The sequence below is a fragment of the Delphinus delphis genome, chromosome 6 (genome assembly GCF_949987515.2).
Source record: "Delphinus delphis chromosome 6, mDelDel1.2, whole genome shotgun sequence".
Taxonomy (NCBI): Eukaryota; Metazoa; Chordata; class Mammalia; order Artiodactyla; family Delphinidae; genus Delphinus; species Delphinus delphis.
The window spans coordinates 109121894-109142653 of record NC_082688.1 but is presented as its reverse complement, the minus strand read 5'-3'; the positions used below and the strand labels follow the sequence as shown (position 1 = coordinate 109142653).

The 20760-nt window shown below is 40.7% G+C and overlaps 1 protein-coding gene across 2 annotated transcripts; it reads right to left on the bottom strand.

Moving 5' to 3' along the window:
* Window positions 1–5767: 5767 nt before the first annotated feature.
* HMGB2 (high mobility group box 2) lies at window positions 5768–8243 on the bottom strand. Of its 2 annotated transcripts, none has more exons than XM_060013622.1 (5): window positions 8090–8243; window positions 7573–7747; window positions 7203–7348; window positions 6925–7099; window positions 5768–6311 (listed from the first exon to the last, which is right to left on the bottom strand). In XM_060013622.1, exons 2-5 carry the CDS (start codon window positions 7720–7722, stop codon window positions 6153–6155), a joined length of 630 nt encoding a protein of 209 aa, XP_059869605.1. In that variant the 5' UTR covers window positions 7723–7747; window positions 8090–8243; the 3' UTR covers window positions 5768–6152. The 2 variants fall into 2 exon arrangements, with proteins under 2 accessions (XP_059869605.1, XP_059869606.1); XM_060013623.1 differs by having other exon boundaries at window positions 7853–8227.
* Between the last annotated feature and the right edge of the window lie 12517 nt (window positions 8244–20760).

Sequence of the window (20760 nt, the reverse complement as noted above, 5' to 3'; positions counted from 1 at the left end):
TGGCAAGTTATTGATGCTTCTCTATGCCTCAGTTTCCCCATTTGTAAAAGGGGGGGAAATAATAGTCCTGTTTTATAGGATTTTTATTAGGCTTGTATGGGTTAACATACATGCAGTGCTTAGAATAGTTTCCTGCATATAATCAGAGTAATATAAATGGTAGCTATTGTTACCTGGTTTCAAAGTCTTAAAGTCGGTCTTTAATCAGAACTAAGACAGCTACACTGCAGACCCTCTATAAAGGCTATGTGTGTGTGTACCTGTTTCATATGTGAGATATCATTACCTCCACTTTGCAAGTGAAGAATTTAAGCTCATAAGTTAAGCTTATACACTGGGGGTGAAATGGTTATCCATAAGAGAATAAGTTGTTATCTCTACCTCACACCATTCAATGTGTAGAACGTAGTTTTCAGTGGTCGAATTTATAATTTAACCCTTGGATAGAACTAAGTGCATCTGGAAGAATGTCTAAGAACATTCTTTAAATTATGTTTAAATGAAATTTCTCTTGGGCTTTTGATATGAGCAAATAAACTCCAGCTGTCTTAATGATTAAATGCCCAAAACAAAACTAAAACTTTCAGTAGAAAATAGAGATGAATAGACTTCCTCATCTGGCCATAGCATAGTAATTGTTACTGTCCTAAACAGAATGCTGCTGTCCTAAACAGCTATAAAACAGGACAAAATATATGCAGCAGCTGTTTTTAGGAATTGGGTGACAGGCAAAGCAGACTGTGATAACTTGAGAGAAAGGAAGCACACAGGGTGAACCCCGGTTCAGCATGTCTGCCTGCCTGGAGAACTTTTCCCACCACGGTACAGGAAAGGAGCTCCAACCCTGGTGATTCAGCCGAGCTGAAGAGGCTGCAGAGACAGCTGGAATTGACAGGGCAGGTCACTGGAGGGGGCTGCACTTGAACACCAGGAGACGTGTACAGCAATTTTTATAGCACTACCATTTATAACAGCAAAAGCTCCAGGAACAACCTAATGACCCATCAACATGAGAGTGGATCATTTGTGGTATAATCACATGACGGAATGTTACAAGGCAGTGAACGTGAATGAACCAGTTAAAAACAAGCCAGTAGGGTAGTGTTGAGTGAAAAGGGCAATTCCCAGAAGACTTCATTCAACAAATACGTTTTGTAAAACCAAAAGCAACTAAAACATACAGTAAGTCACACATTTATATGTGATCAAATATACGTGGATAAAATGTGATTGAATAAAAGGTTAACTTATAGTTACCAGACAAGAAAGGGAAGAGGGGAGAGGAGACAAATTAGGGGTATGGGATTAACAAACTACTAGATGTAAAAATAGATAAGCAACAAGGATTTACTGTATAGCACAAATTATACCCAATTTCTTGTAATAACCTATAATAGAGTATGATCTGCAAAAAAACTGAATCACTATGCTATACACCTGAAATTAACACAATACTGTAAATCAACTATACTTCAATTAAAAAAAGGTTAAATAACTTGTCCAAATTCCCAAATTTAGTATTGGAGTCAAGGACATAACTCCAGTACTCAGTATCCCCAGAGCCCTGTGGGAGGAATGTCTATTGTACTTTCCACATAACTAGTTTTCCTCTCCACCTAAACTGTTAAGAATCTCAGAAGTGAATGTGGTACTTTTATCATAGCAAGTATATTATTAACACATACATATTGTTATGCATACTTTTAGCTAATATTTATTATTTACTATTTCTTGCCACTAGGATGTCTTAGATGTATTGTCTCATTTAATGCTCAAAAAAAAAATTCTGATTTTAACACCTGAGGAAACTGAAAGGTTACACATGAGGTCTGACGTTACCAAACTGATAAGAAACAGCCCTATTCATACTGATCTGATTCCCAGTGTAAACTCATCAGCTCACTCTTAATTTCTTTCATAACTTCGTTTTTCCTTTTGTATGTATTTTATATAGTTTGTTCTTTGTATAAGCCATCTCACCTTTATTGCAAAAATGTAGAGAATCAAAGAATAACACATGAATCTATGAATTACAATTTTGCTTTCTCTTTACCTACTGCCCTAGGGCACTGTCCTCGTTGATTGCTATGTCTTCCTGAAGAAAGGAGACTGGACCAGTTCTGAAATTTGATACTACATACTGCTTAAAAGTTTTGTTTTTTTTCCTTTTAATATGACACTAATCGTGCTCCTGAGCCACTATTCTATAGACATGTTAACTCCCAGGATGAGGCTAAGAGAGGTCTGCGCTAAGTCCTGAAGAACAAAGGTTCAGGAGCCCAATATTCCATTAAGACCTCAGAGACAATGTCTATATTTACCTTTACAACAGGTTAAGAAGTTAGATGAGTTTCCAGTCAGGGCGAGAAGCGCTTCTAGACAACTAGGAAAATAATGCTTAGCGGGGAGGCCTGTACTTACACTTTTACCAACAGCCGTAACTCAAGTAAATGTTATTAATAATCCTACATTTACCTACACTAATTTATAGAAGTGGCAAACTGGTGACCCTTGACAGAATCTTACCTACAGACATGTTTTCTTTGAGCCTGACATTTGAATTCATTGCCAATATTTACAATTCAGATTTCACATTTTTTAAATATCTAGAATTCTGGTTCCACTTGAAAATTGGGGAGATTTGGGAATCCTAGACCCACATTTCCATCCAGCAACAGGACTGAGCTAAACAATGGCTGTCCCCTTCATCCTGGGCATTTATGTTTACAAATGTTTATACAATAGTTACTCTTTCTGGCACGAAGTGTACAAAAATGGCTTATTTCTAGAGAGAGATGTTTTATTTTTAAAAGGACTGGATCTTATGCATCGGCAAAACAGGCCCTTTAGCTTTCTTCTTGCTATTCCCCAAGAAATAAAATCATTACTGCTTTGTAAACATTTTTAGTGGCATACGTAGTAATAGAAAGTCAGCTTTAAGATAAGGCTGTTTGGCTAAGACAAACTTATGGTTTAGTACTTACAGTAAATGATGCTGTTAAAGAGCAAAACACAAAAAGGCATACTGTCCCATACTGAGCAAGTTTGCAAGTTACATAAGGGACCGCAGGATCTTCTAACACAGCTTTTATAGATTAAAAGACCAAAAGTAGTGGCTACCATCTGGAAAGAAATTTGAGACCCTACTTCAGTTCTTGCACCAAAATAAATTACAGAAGGATCAAAGATTTAAGTAATAAAAAGTAAGAAAGCAAAGACAATTTTTATAATCTTTGAGTGGGAAAGGCCTCCCAAGGCCACTAGGGAATAAATTTGCCTACATAAAAACAAATCTTTGCATGAAGACAAGCATCATAAAGTCAAAAGACAACATAGAAAAAAATATTTACAATGCAGGTCACAAAGGGTCATTTTCCTTATTTCCCACAAATTACTAATAAGACCAATGAGACAGAAGACCACGGGAAACACTAATGGCTCTTTAACATAAAAATATGCTGAATTCATAATAGGAGGAACCATTTTTTATATATCAGAATAGCAAAGATTATGAAGTTTGAGAATGATAATGTTGCTGAGATGAGGAAATAGACATTCATTGCTGTGCAGTACACATTAGTAAAACTTCTGGGAGCGAGCAGTTTCTGCCATATACCAAGTACAGGTTTTAGCTATTATAATTAGCACAACTTTAAATGCACAAACTTTTGAACTTTTTGAAATCATACAAGGATATTCATGGCAATGTTGTTCTTAAAGCAAAAAAAACCACAACCATAAGTATCTTTAAGGAACTGGTTACATTGTGATCTATTCAATGGGCTACTATGCAGATGGCTATTGAAGTGAAATGTGGCAGCTCTGTTGTGCTAAGAATCTAAAATGATGAGAATTAAGGGGCAGAACAACATATATAATAAGCTTCCTTTTGTGCAACATTGATATATATGCACATATGACTGTTGTGCTTCAGTCTCTCTTGAAGGGTCAATTATTACATTACTGGAGTTGCCCCCTGGGAGAACCTGGTGGTTGGAAATCAAGGTTGTAAACTACCCACTATATAGCCCTTTTACATTTTTTACCATCAAGATATGACTTATTTTTAAAAAGAAAAGGGGGGGCAGGTGGTTTTCATAAACACATCCCCAAGTACTGGCTGGACTGGGATAGAACCTGATTCTTACCCCCATTTCAGAGCTTTCCAACATAACCACTCCTTGAAGTCATTTAGTCCTGAAAACAAGGGTATTTTAAATTTTGATCCACACTTAGAGAAAATATCAAATATGAGGACTCATCTCAAATGCTGAGATTATGGAACAACTCTTGATTTTAAAAGAATGAGTCACTCTTAGACATTTAAACTATATTTCATTTAAAGAACAGAATGAAAGCAAACACAAAAACTCCCAAAAAGAAAGGTGACAAGGAACCAGATAGGTCTGCTTCATGGGTCTAATTTACAGATATAGAAATCCTTAAGAAACAGACTCTATTTCAATTTTAAAAACTCCTATTTAGTATCTTTTCTATGCATTAAGTACTGTTGTAAATACTTACCATTCTCATTTAATCATTAAAACACTGCGAAGTAGGTACTGACACCCTACACAGATAAGGAGAAATAAGCCCAGAGGTAAAGTCCATACAGCTAGCATTTGGTACAGCTGGGGAACTGGGATCCAGACCTAGGCGTGTCTCTAAAACACCTTACCCCCAATTTTTTAGCATTAAGTCACCTAACACCAGGAAATACTTTTTAAATACATAAAACTAGTTTTCATTTTATGATCAGGAAAAGCCCCAAAACAACAACTGTGATATTAATGGAGGGCAATCTCTAAGAGGGCTGAAGATTCTACTTCAGTCCTTCTGCTCTGGGAATTATGCTAATACCTTACCTTCCATTTAACAAGTTTGGTTAGTATTTCCTGTGTCAGAAATAATTCCAAATATGGCATAAGATGGACAACCAAGGCTCCCATGGTTGGGTAATAAGAATTTTGGCTCCTATTTTTAATAATTGATAGGTAACCAAGATTGTCAGGTTTAACTATGAAACTATCGACAAATAGGTTTCTTCTATAATCTCTTAGACAACAGATGGCTAACTTTCACTAATAACTTGATAACTATTTACAATAGTTATCTAAATTCCAATGCAAGCAACTGCTTCCTCAAATGAGCATTTCCTAGTAACTGCTTTCACCTGTAAATAAATATCCTCGTAAAATCTCGCCTAACTACAGTCATGGAAATTCACAACCACCATCTCAAAAGCTTTCTTGGGTTAGTTACTGAGAATTCTAGGCTTAAGACCAGTGATTTTTAAGATTTAACTCAAAATTCACTCTGGTATTCTACCCCAAACTAGATCATTATCAACAGAAAATGTAAACCTGTTCCTATTGTTTTTAAAAGTTTATGTGTTTTTAGGTATGGAGTCACTGTATGAGCTCCTCTGCCTCATACTAAAAAAGAAAGTTTCTCTCAAAATAAAATGTCACCTAAAAAAAAGGGACAAGTTAGCTAACAAATGAACATAAATGTCAAGAACAAACCTTGCTCATTTTATAAAACTGCATAAATTTTTGAAGTTCATTAAATTCCACCGCTGGTTTTTAAAGAACACTTTGTAAATATGAATAATATGGGCATGTTTGACTTTTAAACAAACATTATACTAAATCAACCATGTCTGAGAACTATTAGGCAGAAAAACAAAAAAAAGTTGACATGGTTCCAGACCATGACTTTTAAAGCAAAAGCTAATTGAGCATATACGACAAAGACAAATGAAATAATATACATAATTTTATTACAAAAACTTTTTAAAAAAAACAATGCAACACTCTCATTCTAGAAAACCCAAAATTCACTACTGATACTAATTTCTATGAGTTTGCTGTGCTACCATACACAAGTCAAAAAGTTAAAGAAACCATTAAATATTCAGAAACATTCATCAAAAGCTTTAAATTCTAGCTGTATGTAGTAGCCCCTCAAAAAGCTACAACCTGCATTTTTAAAAAAGTATTTTCTCTACAAAGAATCTTATCAGCTATACAAACAACTGTACAGTTTTTATACTGAAGCTAATATTGAGCTGCACTTGAATTCACATTCTTAGCAAAACCACTGCCTGAGCACACACACACACTGCACACGCATTGTTACAGGATAGCCATTCATTCCTCATCTTCATCCTCTTCCTCCTCATCTTCATCCTCTTCCTCCTCTTCCTCTTCCTCATCTTCTGGTTCATTCTTCTTCTTGGAGCCTGTTGGCCTCCCAGGGCCCTTCTTTCCCGCTTCACTCTTGCCCTTGGCACGGTATGCGGCAATATCCTGAGATATTGTCAAAAAAATAAAATCATCATCCGGTGTCATTACTCAACCATGAAAACCACTAAGTTGTAAACAATCTAAGATTATTGGCCAATAACCTCGATGACTGTCTAAAACTTGGTTTTGAGATCATTTGTTCCCTCCAGGCCTTCGAAAGCTAATGATGTAAAATAATGGGGGTGTATCAGATTGATGTCTGTCAGTACTTTCACTACCGTCATCTGTTAGCGGCACATAGCCTGTCCCCTGACCTCACATTTTAGATACACCTACATGAAACATTTAATCCTCCATTCTCAACTAAGAGATGCATTTTACCACAAATACATTTGAATGCAGCAACCTCCCAGGGCTACAAACACCGGTTGCAGTCCAAAGAAAGGAGGTTCCAATTAGCTTATACTCCTTAAGTGTACAACTCTCATTAGACCTTTTCAAAGCAAAGCTGACAACCATTAACACTGACCTACGGAAGGTTCCCCACTTGCTAGTCAGGGAAAACTGACTACAGCTTATACCTATTAACATACAGCTTACACCTACTTCTAACATGCTCATTTAGAAACTGGCTACCAGATTTCAACCTTGCCCCCAAAAAATGCAGACAACACACCTTTTCATACTTCTCCTTTAGCTTAGCTGCTTTCTGTTCATAGGGTTGTTTGTCTTTGGCTGACTGCTCAGACCACATTTCACCCAATTTTTTGGCAGTATCGCCAATGGATAAGCCAGGGTGCTCGCTCTTGATCTTTGGGCGATGTTCGGAGCAAAACAGGAAGAAGGCAGATCTGAAAGGAAGGAACAGAGCTGTAATGACCTGAATGAAAAATCATGGGGGCAGTTCAGTTGACTGAAAAGAAGACAAAAACAAACAAACAAAAAAAAACTTACGGAGGCCTTTTAGGCGCATTGGGATCTTTTTTCTTTCCCTTCTTGTCACCTTTGGGAGGAACATAATTCTTCATCTCCCTGTCATAGCGAGCTTTGTCACTTTTTGCCATATCTTCAAACTTGGATTTTTCCTTGGCAGACATGGTCTGTGGGCATGAAAGCAGCAGTGAAAATGCAATACTGTAAACCGACATCCGTCCCCGAAAAGGCAGGCTTCTCTTCAGGGCCACATTTGCCTCCGTCGTCTTAAAATACACCAGCACCCCGAAGTCCTGTGCCTCTGACTCCGAATAAAACACTGGGGCCGGTCGGCGGCGGAGACAAGTTCAATGTCACGGCCACCTGCCCGCGTGAGGACCCTCGCTCTCACCTTCCATCTCTCGGAACATTTCTTGGAGAACTCGGCGAAGTTGACCGAGGAATCGGGGTGTTTCTTCTTGTGCTCCTCCCGGCAGGTCTGCACGAAGAAGGCGTACGAGGACATCTTGCCCCGCGGCTTGTTGGGGTCGCCCTTCCCCATGATGCTGCTGCGGCGGCGCGTCCACCTGGCGGGAGAGCGCGGCGGGCGCTAGCGGGCGAGGCGCCTTCCCGCCCAAACGCCGCCGCCCCCCACCCCCCGGGCCCGCCACCCCCGCCCGGCCCTTCCTCACAGGAAAGCCCCCGGCTTCCACGCCGCGAGCCCTGCTCCGAGCTGCCGCCTCGCGCCCCGCGTCCAAAACACTCCAGAGACGGGCCCGGACGAGCTTCCCGCCTCCGCAGTCCGGCCCGCCCGGCCAGCACCCGGATTCCGCCCGCAGGGCGAGCCCCGAGAGCCGCAGGCGCCCGGGCCGGCCGTGAGGCAAGGGGGTCGGCCGGCCACGCACCCCAGGCCCGGGTCCGGCTCTTGCCTGGCGGTAGCTTTTCCTCAGAGTACCGCGCAGCGGCCGGGTCCGACCGCGACGCTCCTACCCGCGGCTCCGGCGTGAAGTGGTATGTCGCTAACGCAATCCTCCGTCTCTTGTTTTGCAGACTTCTCCGCGCCACGGCAACTTGACGAGCCGGGCCACAGGCCACACCCCCCGCCGCTCCTATTGGCCCTGGGGATTATTCAAACTCAGAGAGGCCCCGCCCCCTCGCCACGGCGGCTTCCGAATGGCCGGTGTGTCGCCAGGCTCGTCCCCCCGGCCGCAGCCTAGCAGGTTCGGTGGGTCGCCCGGGTAGTTAACTCCTAGACCCGTTAGAACCGGTCAGGAGAGGAATGTGCTGCTCGATCCTGATTGGCGGCCGGAAGAGGGTTTGAAAAATGGCGGGCCTGGCGCTGACTGGCTGGGGCGGGCGGCGGGGGGCGCGGTTGGCCCGTGGAGAAGCCCCGCCAGATTTAAAAATACCGTGTCGCGAGTCCGCGGGCTGCTCTCCGGGGTCGACGGCGCTCGGTTTGCGGGCGCTGAGGGGGCAGAAGCGGCTCGCCCCGCCGACCCCGACGGCGGCCCAGGTCCTGTTTGTCCCCCGCGCCAGCACGGCCCAGAGCCCCGGCTCCCGGAGCGGTGGTCGCCGCCCCGTCTGGAGAATAACAAATACGGAGGCTGAGGAGCCTGCGCTGCGGCCGACGGCCGGCGCCGCCGGGTGTCGCTGAGGCTGGGGTAGGACCCGAGGAAGACAGGTGGCGGGGACCGGGGAGGGGCGGAGGGAGCCATTACCGTCCCCATGGGGGTACCGCACGCCCGCGAAGCAGGGCACCTTCCGCCCACGGAGTCCGCGAGGGGCCACTCCTCCCTCCCCCTTCGTCCCCGGCGTCAAATCCCGGGGTAAACAGGGCCGCCCGCGGGCGGCGGGGCGGGGCGGGGCGGGCGGCGTCTTCCCGGTCCCGCCCCTGCATCCGGGCTCCGATCCCGGGCCGCGGCCCCGGGGCCGGGCCCACACCCCTCCCTCCACCCCTCAGCCTCTCCACCTGAGCGCTGTGACGCCCCTGCCCCCCTCCCGAGGCCAGCCCGCTGTCACCGCAGTGGTCACTGTCTGGTCCCCGCAACGCGATCGTTTTTAAAACCTTTTCCCTATCAAAGATTCCCTTCGAGACTCGCGTGAAAGCTCCGCACCCCTCGTTGCATTTATGCGCCAAACTGCGCGCCGCGGCGTTTCCAGGCTCCTCAGAGCCCAGGTTAAGAATCTTCGCTTTAGTGTCTGGTGAGAGCGCAGCCAAGCGACCTTAGCTTACTGCTTCCAGGCATCACCAGCCGCCTTTCCCGGGGTAGGAGGACGTTGACTGACATCTTATGCTATTTCTGTGTTGTTTTTAGTTTTGAGGGTTATTTTTTCCTCTTGGCCCATATGTTAACAGTGACAGTTGGTTTCAACAGATTTTAAATATTCTTTCCTTTCTCAGTAAGTTCGCTGGCATTTGTTAGACTGTGTGCTCCTATTTGGTTTGGACACGGTGATCATACTCGCTAGAACCTCAGTTCCAGCAGCTAATTTTCTAGATTTACTAATTAAAAACTAGGTTTTTGCAAACGGAAATGGATGTTAGTTGCACAACATTGTGCATGTCCTCAATACCACTGAATTTTAAAATAAAGTTGAAAAGTAAGGCATCAGTGATCTGTTCATTGCTATTTGAATAATGTATGATTTGTTTTTTCCATTTGGATTTTTGTGTGCTTTTATAGCACGATTGTAACTGTGATCTTATTTGAGAATAGGGTCATTGCAGATGTAATTAGTTAAGATGAGGTCATACTGGAGCTGGGTAGGCCCCTAATCTAATATGATCGGTGTCCTTGTTAAAAGGGTTTGTTTGGCCATAGAGACAAGCATGGAGGTAAGATGATGTGAAAACACAGAGGGAGAAGATGGCCATCTACAAGCTAAGGAGAAGGGCCTGGAATAGATTTTTCCCGTACAACCATCAGGAGGAGCCAACCCCACTGACACCAATTTCCATTCTTTATTCCATCACAGCAGAGAACAGGAAAACATTTCTATATTTAATCTGCCTTTACCCTCCATGCCAAGACTTCACTCTGCTGTACTTCCTGACCTAAAAGTAACATTGAGTTGCACAGTGAAGTCATAAATGAAAGAAGGCTTAAGTGAGATCTAGACAGTGGTTGGTTATAGAACAACTTTTTTTTTTTTTAATGGCAACTATATACAGAATCTGGTAGCACACACACAAAACTCTAATCCCAAAGGTTGTTCAAAAAAATGGATTAAATATACAAGAGGCCTAGTTCACTATTATGAATTACTTGGTATATTCACTATGTCATGACTAATATGACTTTATCAGAAAACTGAAATGTCCTATGAAGAGGTAGTACTAAAGGTGTTTCTCATTGTGCCACTAATCCTGTTATGGTTCTAAATGGGAAAATAAGATTGTATTTCTAAAGAAAAAAAAAAAGGTTGTACTCAACTTTAAAGCCATTTCTTTTCAGAAACATATCAATTTCATATATTCTAAAACTAATTTTCCAAATTTATTTTTATTAGAATACTACATCTTCCTAAAAGATGATAAAGGGGAAAGTGTTTATGTTTCTCATAAAAAATGTATAAATTAAAATCCAACAAGGGCTGTGATTTTGAACAGTACACTTAACATTTCTAGACTTTTGATTGACAAACTATAAAATGACATTTGGGGGATAATCTCTAAGTTTTATGATGCTATAATTCTGCAAATATGTGATCATAATGTGAGGAAATATTTTAATTTTAGCAGTTGTTAGGTGGTCAAGAGATTATAAATAAAATTTAAAAGATAAATAATTTGTTTCCAGGAAATCCTTTGGTTATAAGTACCAATAAGTGTGAGCCCAGTTACTTCAAAACAGTATTTAATGAAGTAAGAGTTTTATAGCTACTCAAATGTAATAAACTACATAGAACAAACTTTAGATTACACACTATTGCTCAGTTATCTTCGTCTTCTAGTAAAATGATCTTACCAGGGTTTTTCCCCCTAGGCGATACCAATCTATCACTTTATTTGCCAAACTTTGCCTGAGTTCAGCATCTCACAAACTGTAACAGCATAGATATTTAGCAATAAATTAATTATGAGCTAAGATCGAAGCTGTTTCCAAAGTAGGTCCCTTATCCTATAATATAAATAGCTGTTCTGTAGATAACCTGGAATTTATCTACAACAATGTCAACCTGACAGGATTGTGTAGAAATAATCTGGGTTGTGCTACCTATTGAAATTCATATCATTTATTCAGTCAGTTATCCTAAAAACTTGTACTTTTCATAATCATCAAATCATACTGGAAAACCATGAGGGGAAGAAAATATATACATTTTTTGTAACCTCCCCTCATACACACAAAGCAGTAAATGATAAGTTCTCAATAATTATTATTATTGATTGATTAACTCATGTAGTCAGTCCAAATTAAGTATACTTTCCGTAAGGTAAGTTGCATATAAAATTATTATTGTTCTCTCAAGTTGCAAAGTTAGTGTAAAAAACGGAAAGCCGTTACTTGCTCTGCATACATATTACTTTCTGAAAGATGAATCTTACATTGGAGTTTAATATTTTCAAGTTGTTTGAAAGGCAGAGGAGAAGAAAAAGCATACTCAAGTGTTATCACATGGGCACAGCCATTTGTGAGTAGACCACTAGTTCTGAGGCCTAACTGTTAAGAGTCACATTAGTGATGCAGCTCAACAGTAAATTTTTGAAGAAATGAAAATGCAGGTAAAGAAAAAACAAAAGCCTCTCGTTCTGCTGCTGGCATTTTCAACAAAAAATGATAAGAAAACGAAGGTATTTTGTTTTTCTTCAAAATAAAAAAACAACTATTACTTTTGTGAATCAGTGTGAACTAAACGTCCACCGAAAGAGCAGAAATGAATCTTTGATAGTCTTTCAGAGCTAAGGAGACAGAGACCACCAAAACCTAAAGCAAAAGGGCATGTGACAATGTCTAAGGATCAGGAACGAGCCAGATGTGAACTGGGTCTTACAACACAGCCTGGATACACACAGCTCAGTCCCTCATTGGATTGAGATAATCAGTCCCTTATCCTTCTACCTATTAGAGGGGTTCGTCCTGCCCTACAGAGGAAAGGTCAAATCCTCTCTAGTAGAAGAGGTCATCTGAAGCAAATCATAATAAAAAATGTGAAAACTAAAGACAGAAAACATCTTAGGAATCAGAGGAAAAAGACAGTAAATTTTAAAAAGCAACAATAAGCCTGAATGCTGACTCTTCAACAGAACTATGAAATCCAGAAGATCATAGAAGAACATCCTTAAATTACTAAAGAAAAAAACCAAACTGCTAACCTAAAGTTCTATATCCAGGGAAAAAGCTTTCAAGAATTAAGGCAAAATAAAGATGTTTTCAGACAAGAAAAAGCTGAGAATTCATTCCCTCAGTCCTGCTTAAGGAAAATGATCCTAAATCCTCAGGAGGAGAAAAAGAACACAGGCAAGGGTAATTATGTAAATTATTTGTTTAAAACAGAATAATAATGTCTTGTGCATTTTTATAACATGTAGAAGTAGATTCTAAGAAGAGATAGGAGGAATAAATGCAGTTAAATTGTAAGCATCTTTTTGTTGTTCAGAATATGATAAAAGTAATCATTTGTATTAAGCTGTAATATGCCTAGCATGATGTACGTACTTTGATTGGGGTCCTAGTTACACAGGTATGTGTATATATACACTTATATACATACACATGTAGGTATGTGCATGTGCAAAAATTCATCCTCCTGTATGTAGGATACCAGGTCTTTTTTTTTTTGCGGTACGCGGGCCTCTCACTGTTGTGGCCTCTCCCATTGTAGAGCACAGGCTTTGGACGCGCAGGCTCAGCGGCCATGGCTCACGGGCCCAGCCGCTCCACAGCATGTGGGATCCTCCCAGACTGGGGCACAAACCTGTGTCCCCTACATCAGCAGGCGGACTCTCAACCACTACGCCACCAGGGAAGCCCGGATACCAGGTCTTGAATAAGTCTATGCTTCAAAAGCCAATGACTAATGGCTAGTAAACATATGAAAATATGTTTAACATCATTAATCATTAGAAAAATGCAAATTAAACCCACAGTAAGATATCATCTCACACCCACTGGGATGACTATAATCAAAAAGAAAATAGCAAGTGTTGGTGAAGATGTGGAAAAATTGGAACACTCATGCATCACTGATGGGAATATAAAATAGTACAGTCACTGTGGAAAACAGTTTGGCAGTTTCTCAAGATTTAAACATATTTACCCAGCAAGTCCACTCCTAAGATCTACCCAAGAGGAAGGAAAACCTATGTCCACAAAAATAACTTGTATATGAATGTTTATAGCAGCCTTACTTGTAATAGCCCAAAGCTAGAAACAATCCCAATGTCCACTAACTAATGAATAAATAAACAGAAATGTGGTGTATCCATACACTGGAATACTATTCATCAGTAAAAAAAGAATCAAGGGGGAAAAGGGACAAACACTGATAAAAGCTATAACATAGATGAACCCTTAAAAACATTATGCTAAGTCAAGCAAGACACAAAAGACAACCTATTGTATGATTCCATCTATATGAAATTTCTAGAAAAGGCAAATATATGTATAGACACAGAAAGCTAAAGAGTGATGCCCTAGGGCTGGAGGTGGGAGCCCGGCTGACAGCACAGATGCACAACAGAACTTTTTTCAGATGATGGAAATGTTCTGGAACTGGCTTGTGGTGATGGTTGCACAACTGTATAGATTAACTGAAAATCACTGAACTGTACACTTATAATGGGAAAGTTTGTGATATGTAAAATATGCCTCAGTGAAGCCTTTTTTTTTTTAAAGGCCAATGACTTATTTTTCCACTTGCAGAGTACTGAATCCAAAATAGTCAAGAACAATTTAAACTTTAACAGTAAGAGCTGCAGAATACAGTATGAAAATAGAGGCATCATTTGGGAGGGAGTGAATACTACTCTTCTGTTTTAGGAAACAGTAGTTAAGAGAGTCAGCAGCTATTGAATTGTATAATAACATTGTTAATTTAGCCCATATTTAGCTGAATATCTATGGCTTTCATACAGGAGGAAGATAATTCTGTTGTAATTTTTTTTGAAAATAATTTTTTGTCTACTGTTTTGTAGGTGTTTCCAGTTAAAGTAAATTTGTGATATATTAATACTGTGCTGATCTTATATCTAGCCAATGACAGTTTTAAGTTTGGTAATGACTAAAAATTGTAAATTCTGGTGTAAATACTCATAAGGGTGAAATATTTACAACTTTGCCCCCTAAATAATTTTGATTCTATGCTTAGTAGTTTGATGGTATTTAAAAATTGTTTGCAAACGATATGAGATTTTTCAGATGTACTTTAAAAAATATCCATCAAAATTCAAAGTCTAGAATTCTAATTAGACTAAAACAATGCACTTATGCAGAGTTGAAGATTGGACTAATTAGCAAAGAAGAAAGAGTATTTACTCTGTCTAGTAGGACAAGCTGAAAGTTAAAAGGACAATAAAAATTGAACTGATCGGGCTTCCCTGGTGGTGCAGTGGTTAAGAGTCCGCCTGCCGATGCAGGGGACACGGGTTCGTGCCCCGGTCCGGGAAGATCCCACATGCTGCGGAGCGGCTGGGCCCGTGAGCCATGGCCGCTGAGCCTGCACTTCCGGAGCCTGTGCTCCGCAACGGGAGAGGCCACACAGTGAGAGGCCCGCGTACCGCAAAAAAAAAAAAAAAAAAAAAAAAAAAAATTGAACTGATCTTACTTTGTGGAAAACTGTCATTCTAGGAATTTCTGTAACCAGGTCTCTGGACACTGACCCCACCTTTGTACAGACACAGCAGTGCTCTGTCTATTCAGTAACCTCTAAGCCTGTCTCATTCCCACATTTTTTTGTGTTGTTTTTTGAGAGGGGGGTGGCAAGGTGAGGGTTGGTCTGAAGGATCTTGGGAATGGAGTGAATGTAACATAGAATCTGAGTCTGCTCTCCCTGGTGAGTAGGAAATCAAAAGAAAGTCTATTCTCAAAAATCAAAAACAGAAATCAGTGAGGTAACTCCACACAAATGTGAAATACTCTTAATGTGGATAAGATTTAACCAAAAGAATCTGTATTTCTCAATCTTTTCTCCTGCACAAGATTCCTGGCATCCTACTTTCATGAGTCTGGATTCATTTTCAGGTTCCAATGCAAATCTTCCAGTGCCAATGCTGCTTCCCAACCTGCACACCCCTCTCGCCACTGCAGCTTCCTAAAATACAGTCGCTTCATAAAAACCTTAAACCTGCGTGCCTCCAAAATGTCTGTATTATGTCTAAAGCAAGTGAGAGAAAAAGACACTAAAAACACACGTGCTGATTTATGACACAAGAGATGAGCCAAGGAGAAGACAGAAGATGCAGGGAGGTGATTGTGACAAGCAGTAATGATAAGGGCGGGTCATGGGCCAGGTTGCACAAAGTGGTAGCTGTATACAGAGGGACATTAGGTTTTATAAAATTTATGGCTAATGCCATATGTATTTAACAACAGAATGTGATACACGGTACCATTTATTTAATAAACATAGTGTCTGCTGTGTGCCAGCCACTGTTCTAAGTGCTCTAAAAATATCTAATCCTCCTAAAGCCAATGAGATAGAAATACTAGTGTTATCTTCACTTTTACAGAGGAAGTCACTGAGGCAAAGAGAATTAGTTACTTGCCTGAGGTCACAGTATCAGCCAGTATCCAGTCAGGAAAAGAAAAACCACTTTGGGTATTTCAGAAGGAATGTTATTACCTCTATTTTTGACGGAATCCCTACAGAAGGACTGGAGGAGCAAAAGGGAGAGAGTGTGGCTATCCACAGGGTACTTCGATAAAAGCCAGCATCCCTGCTCTTGGGACACAAAACAGAAAGCAGTGTCATCCAAAACCCACAAATGTGTGCTTCTGAGGTTTTTGGAACGTAACTGTTGGCGTTACTAGAACTATCTCTGCTAGCTGCTTTGCAGGAAGCCAGCAGCCTTCGGGCACCCCTGTTCCTGGAGTCATCATAGAGGAGCACAGTGCTGCCGAGGCTGCTGGAGCCCGAAGAAAGGAGGAGTGCCTTCCACTCTCCTCCTGCCCACTGATCTCCTGTCAGCAGAACCGAACTGGAGACCTCCTGGCAAGTGAGTCTGGGACATGTCCTTTAGGGTTCCAGAACCCTTTAGGGTTCCAGAATCCAGAGGAGAGAGTAGAGCGAGAAAGGAACTGAGAGACAATTGACAACCTGCACAGTCAAACAACTGGCAAGTGGCCAAGCTTGAACCTCAAGCAGTCTGGTTCCCGAGTCCATGCTCTCAACTACTACGCTGTGCTATGGCACTAGGATGTACTGTAACAAGAGTATTTCATACATTTTAAATTAACATCTGATCATAAATGTCAATCAGCAGCAAAGAAATTGTAGGACTTGTATACATTAAATATTCCAGAAATATTTAGCAAGTTCCTACTTTGTGCCAGGTGCTGTTCTACTAGAAATACATTGAAAGGGAGGGGAAAAAAAGAACAGAAAAGAGGGAAGAGAGCTCCTTTCTCCCTATTTCAGATTGAACAAAATTCTCTGGGAAAGATTCCAGCTGGCTTGGCTTGAATCATGGGCCCACCCACTGGACCAAGTGCTTTAGCTGCTGTGTGAGTATTGGGGAAATAACCTAGTGGAAATGCCCTTTATAATCCTGAGACAAGGATTTGAGTGCAGGTAGTTTATCTGGAGGATTCAGGAAACACCAGTAGGAGGTGGGGAAGTGAGACAAAGAAGGGAAGGCAGTAAATAAAGGGCGCCTTATTAAGCCAGCTACCACTGGTAATGCCTGGAGCATAATCCCATGGGAAAACTTGGAAATGGTATGAAACACATGCCTCAAAGTTACCTACCTGAGGAGCAAGAGAGCTGGGGTATCTGTACAACAGACCCTGTCAGTCATTAGGTGAGAGCTGCTGAGATGAGAGCCTGATAATTCCCTGCATTTCCGAATTGCCCTGACCCCAGGGACAGGGCTGCCTTCCATTCTTGGGAGAAAGCCCTCGGGCAAAGATACAGACACCAGTAACAGGAAAGCAGCCTGAGGAATTGAAGTGGTGAAGGCCAGAGAGTTACCAGCAAGGATCTGAAGGGTCTACTGCACTTAATTTCTTCATCAGATAAAAATTTCCTCTACACAGAGTTGTTATGATTTCAAAGGAAATAATGCCTGGAAAGAGTTTTATGAAGTAGAAAGTCTAATACAAACAATTATTGTTTGGAAGTTTCTTGAAGGTAAGGAATGTGTATCATGTTTTATATCTCTCCTAGGACCTTGCACAGTGCTGTATATATGTCATAGGCTCAAATATTCACCGAGTGAATTTGTCAATTTAATTAATAACTGAACATATTCCTTTTAGGTTTACAAAAGGTGGACTTATTTTTAAACTGTCATTAAGATCAATAACTCACTTCTGCTAACTTCTGAAAGAATTTTTCATGTTTCAAGAGTTTTAAGTAACGTGGTCTTGTTCTAGTCCTTCTATTATTCATCTTAACTCTAGACAGTGGTAGATAACTCTATTAATCACCTACCCAATAACCATTCTCCTGTTCCTTCTTATATTAAGAAATACCTTGATTATAATAAATAGGGTATTCATAGATTATTGCTGGTTCAAGTCAATCATGAGAATGCTACTCTAAACAGCATGGGGGAAAGTCAGGAAAATCACAGGTACCGACCCTGACACTGATGAACTCCTGAAGCATCACCAGTCTTCTATTACTTCAGAAAAATAAACGCCCAACAATACTGTTAAGCAGGTATTCTGTTTTATGCAGCCAGTGATTCATAACTTTTTAAATAACTTTTTTCCCCTCTTTTTGCATAGCAATCCCAGGACAAGTCATTTTATTTCTGGAGTAAATTATTTAAGATAGTAACTTATCAGGACACACAGATGAGCAGTAAGCGGTTAGACACACTAGTCGTAATCCTTCTGCATTCCCCTCTGACTAAGGCAAGCTCACAGGATTCCCCACAGCCCTCTTCCTGTGCTCTCCCTGCAGCATTCACTTTGATATTTTAAAACTTACGTCTCAAGAAGCTCAGCAGGGCTCTGTCACAGAAAGTGGTAGTGAGGTGATGACCTTTCAGATATCAGTTAATGTAGCATAATTAGTCACCATGGTCTCCTCTGCCCAGCTTCTTGGGTTGGCTCCACCACATTCAAAACATACGTTCTCTGTTCTCCCTCCAGAATATATTTTGAATCTCTAATTATCTCCATCTCTGCAATAATCACACAAGTTCAAGCTGCAATAATTTCTTACCCAGAATACAGCAATAGACTCTGGTCTCCCTAATTCCAGGAACTCTTGGCCTTAACAATCCTTCTTCCACGGAATAGCCAGAATGATCTTCTCAAAACATAAGTCAGATCAATTGCTTCCCAGCATAAAACTTTTCAGTGGCCTACCGTTTCACACAAAATAAAATCCAACACCTTGGACTTCCCTGGTGGTGCTGTGGTTAAGAATCCACCTGCCAATGCAGGGGACGTGGGTTTGAGCCCTGGTCTGGGAAGATCCCCCATACCACGGAGCAACTAAGCCCGTGAGCCACAACTACTGAGCCCTTGTGCCACAACTACTGAAGCCTGCATGCCTAGAGCCCGTGCTCTGCAATAAGAGAAGCCACTGCAATGAGAAGCCCATGCACTGCAACGAAGAGTAGCCCCCACTCACCGCATCTAGAGAAAGCCCATGTGCCACAACAAAGACCCAACACAGCCAGAAATAAATAAATAATCTTGGGAAAAAAAAAAAACCAACACCTTACCATTGCACACAATGCCCTGCATCATCCTGTCTCTGACATCAGCCCCCATGGCTCCCTGTCCCTCACGCCATAGTTATATAGACTATCTTTCAGCTCCTTAAACGCCAAATCTTGTGCCTCAAGGCCTTTGCACAAGCTATTCCTTCTGCCTAGAAGACTTTTACCTTCTTTCTCATCATAGCTGGCTCCTTCACTTCAGGTTTAAGCTTAACTATAAAGTTGCTGCCCAAATTTCTCTCATAACAGTTATCACACTCATCACTAACTGTAATAATATGTGTATCTGTTTGCTTATTAGTTTAGGGGGTCTATTCTCAGCTAGACCCCAGTTGGGCAGAGATGGTTTCTTTTCTTCTCCTTTAACACAGCACTTGGTACATGAGTGCTTGTAAATTCAATTAAATGAATTAATCAATGAAGTAATAGTACTGATTTGACTTGAAAGCAATCCCCAGAGTCCAAACTGGATTTTTTTTTTTGTCCTTCCATGTAAAAGAGGGATGTGTGATTGCAGCTTTCAGCATTATGATAAACTAAGTACTTGGGTATTTTTGTGTTCTTCTAAGAATTATTTCCTGAGTAAATTATTCTTTTTAATGCATTACTAGGATGGCAGAAAATGGGGGAAATATCTAAGGAATTCCCCTCTGCCAAAATAAGGGCCAGGGTAGGGGGAGACCCCAACCATGAGCTAAACTCAGGAGTGGTAGCTTTGAGGGCTAGGTAAACCTGAGGCCCAGGTCAGCCCTGAGAACAAATGCCCAGGGCAGCAGTTTAATGTGTGACCCTAACCTGTAGGCCCACAACAAGGAAGGGAAACTAACTGGAGCCAACATTAACTCAGGCCTTTTGAAGAAACTAAAAAGCATATTGGTAGCACATTTTGTTTCTTCACAGAAACATATGAGAATCCTCAGTTGGGAGAACATTCCAATTTAATGTTGCAGAAAAATCACAGATCAAATTAAGTACAAAATCAAAGATGACCAAGCAAATGAAGAAGCAAGCCACTGTTGAACAAACCCAAGGAATTCAGATATTGCAGTCATTAGATTTGGAATATAAAAATCCTTAATAGGAAAAAGGACAAAATGATAAAGATGAGGAAGTAACTGGTGTCTATTAGGAACGGCAAGAAAGATTTGAAAATTAACCAACTGGATCTTCCAGACGTAAAAAACATAATTGTTGACATATTAATGAATGGGCTAAACAGATAAGATAGAGCCGAAAACAAAATTAAACTGGAAGATGTTATTAAGAAATTACCTAGAATGAAGCACAGAAGAAGGACATGAAAAATATTCAAAAATGAAGTTGAGAAACGTTGGAAATAGAATGTTTATCACTATTCCAATATGTTTAATGAGTTCTAGAAAAAAAGAGACAGAGAAAACAAGGAATGGTACTATTTTAATATTGTAGGTGAATTTTTTTATAATGAAAAATATGAATTCAAAGTTAAGAAGCACAAAATAACTCAAGTAGTTTAATAAAAATAAACCAACAACAAATACTGCAAGTTGAATTTGCAGAATATCAAAGATAAATGATTTAAAAAGAAGCTAGAGAGAAAAGACAGTTTCCCTATGAAGGAAGACAGACTTCTCAATAGCAACAATGGGAGCCAAAAGACAGTGAAATAATACATGTCAAGTGCTGAAGGAAAATGACTGTCATCCTAGAACTGTGTGCACCCAGCAAAATGATCTTGCAATATAAGTGCACATAAAAATATTTTAAGATTAAAGAAAGTTG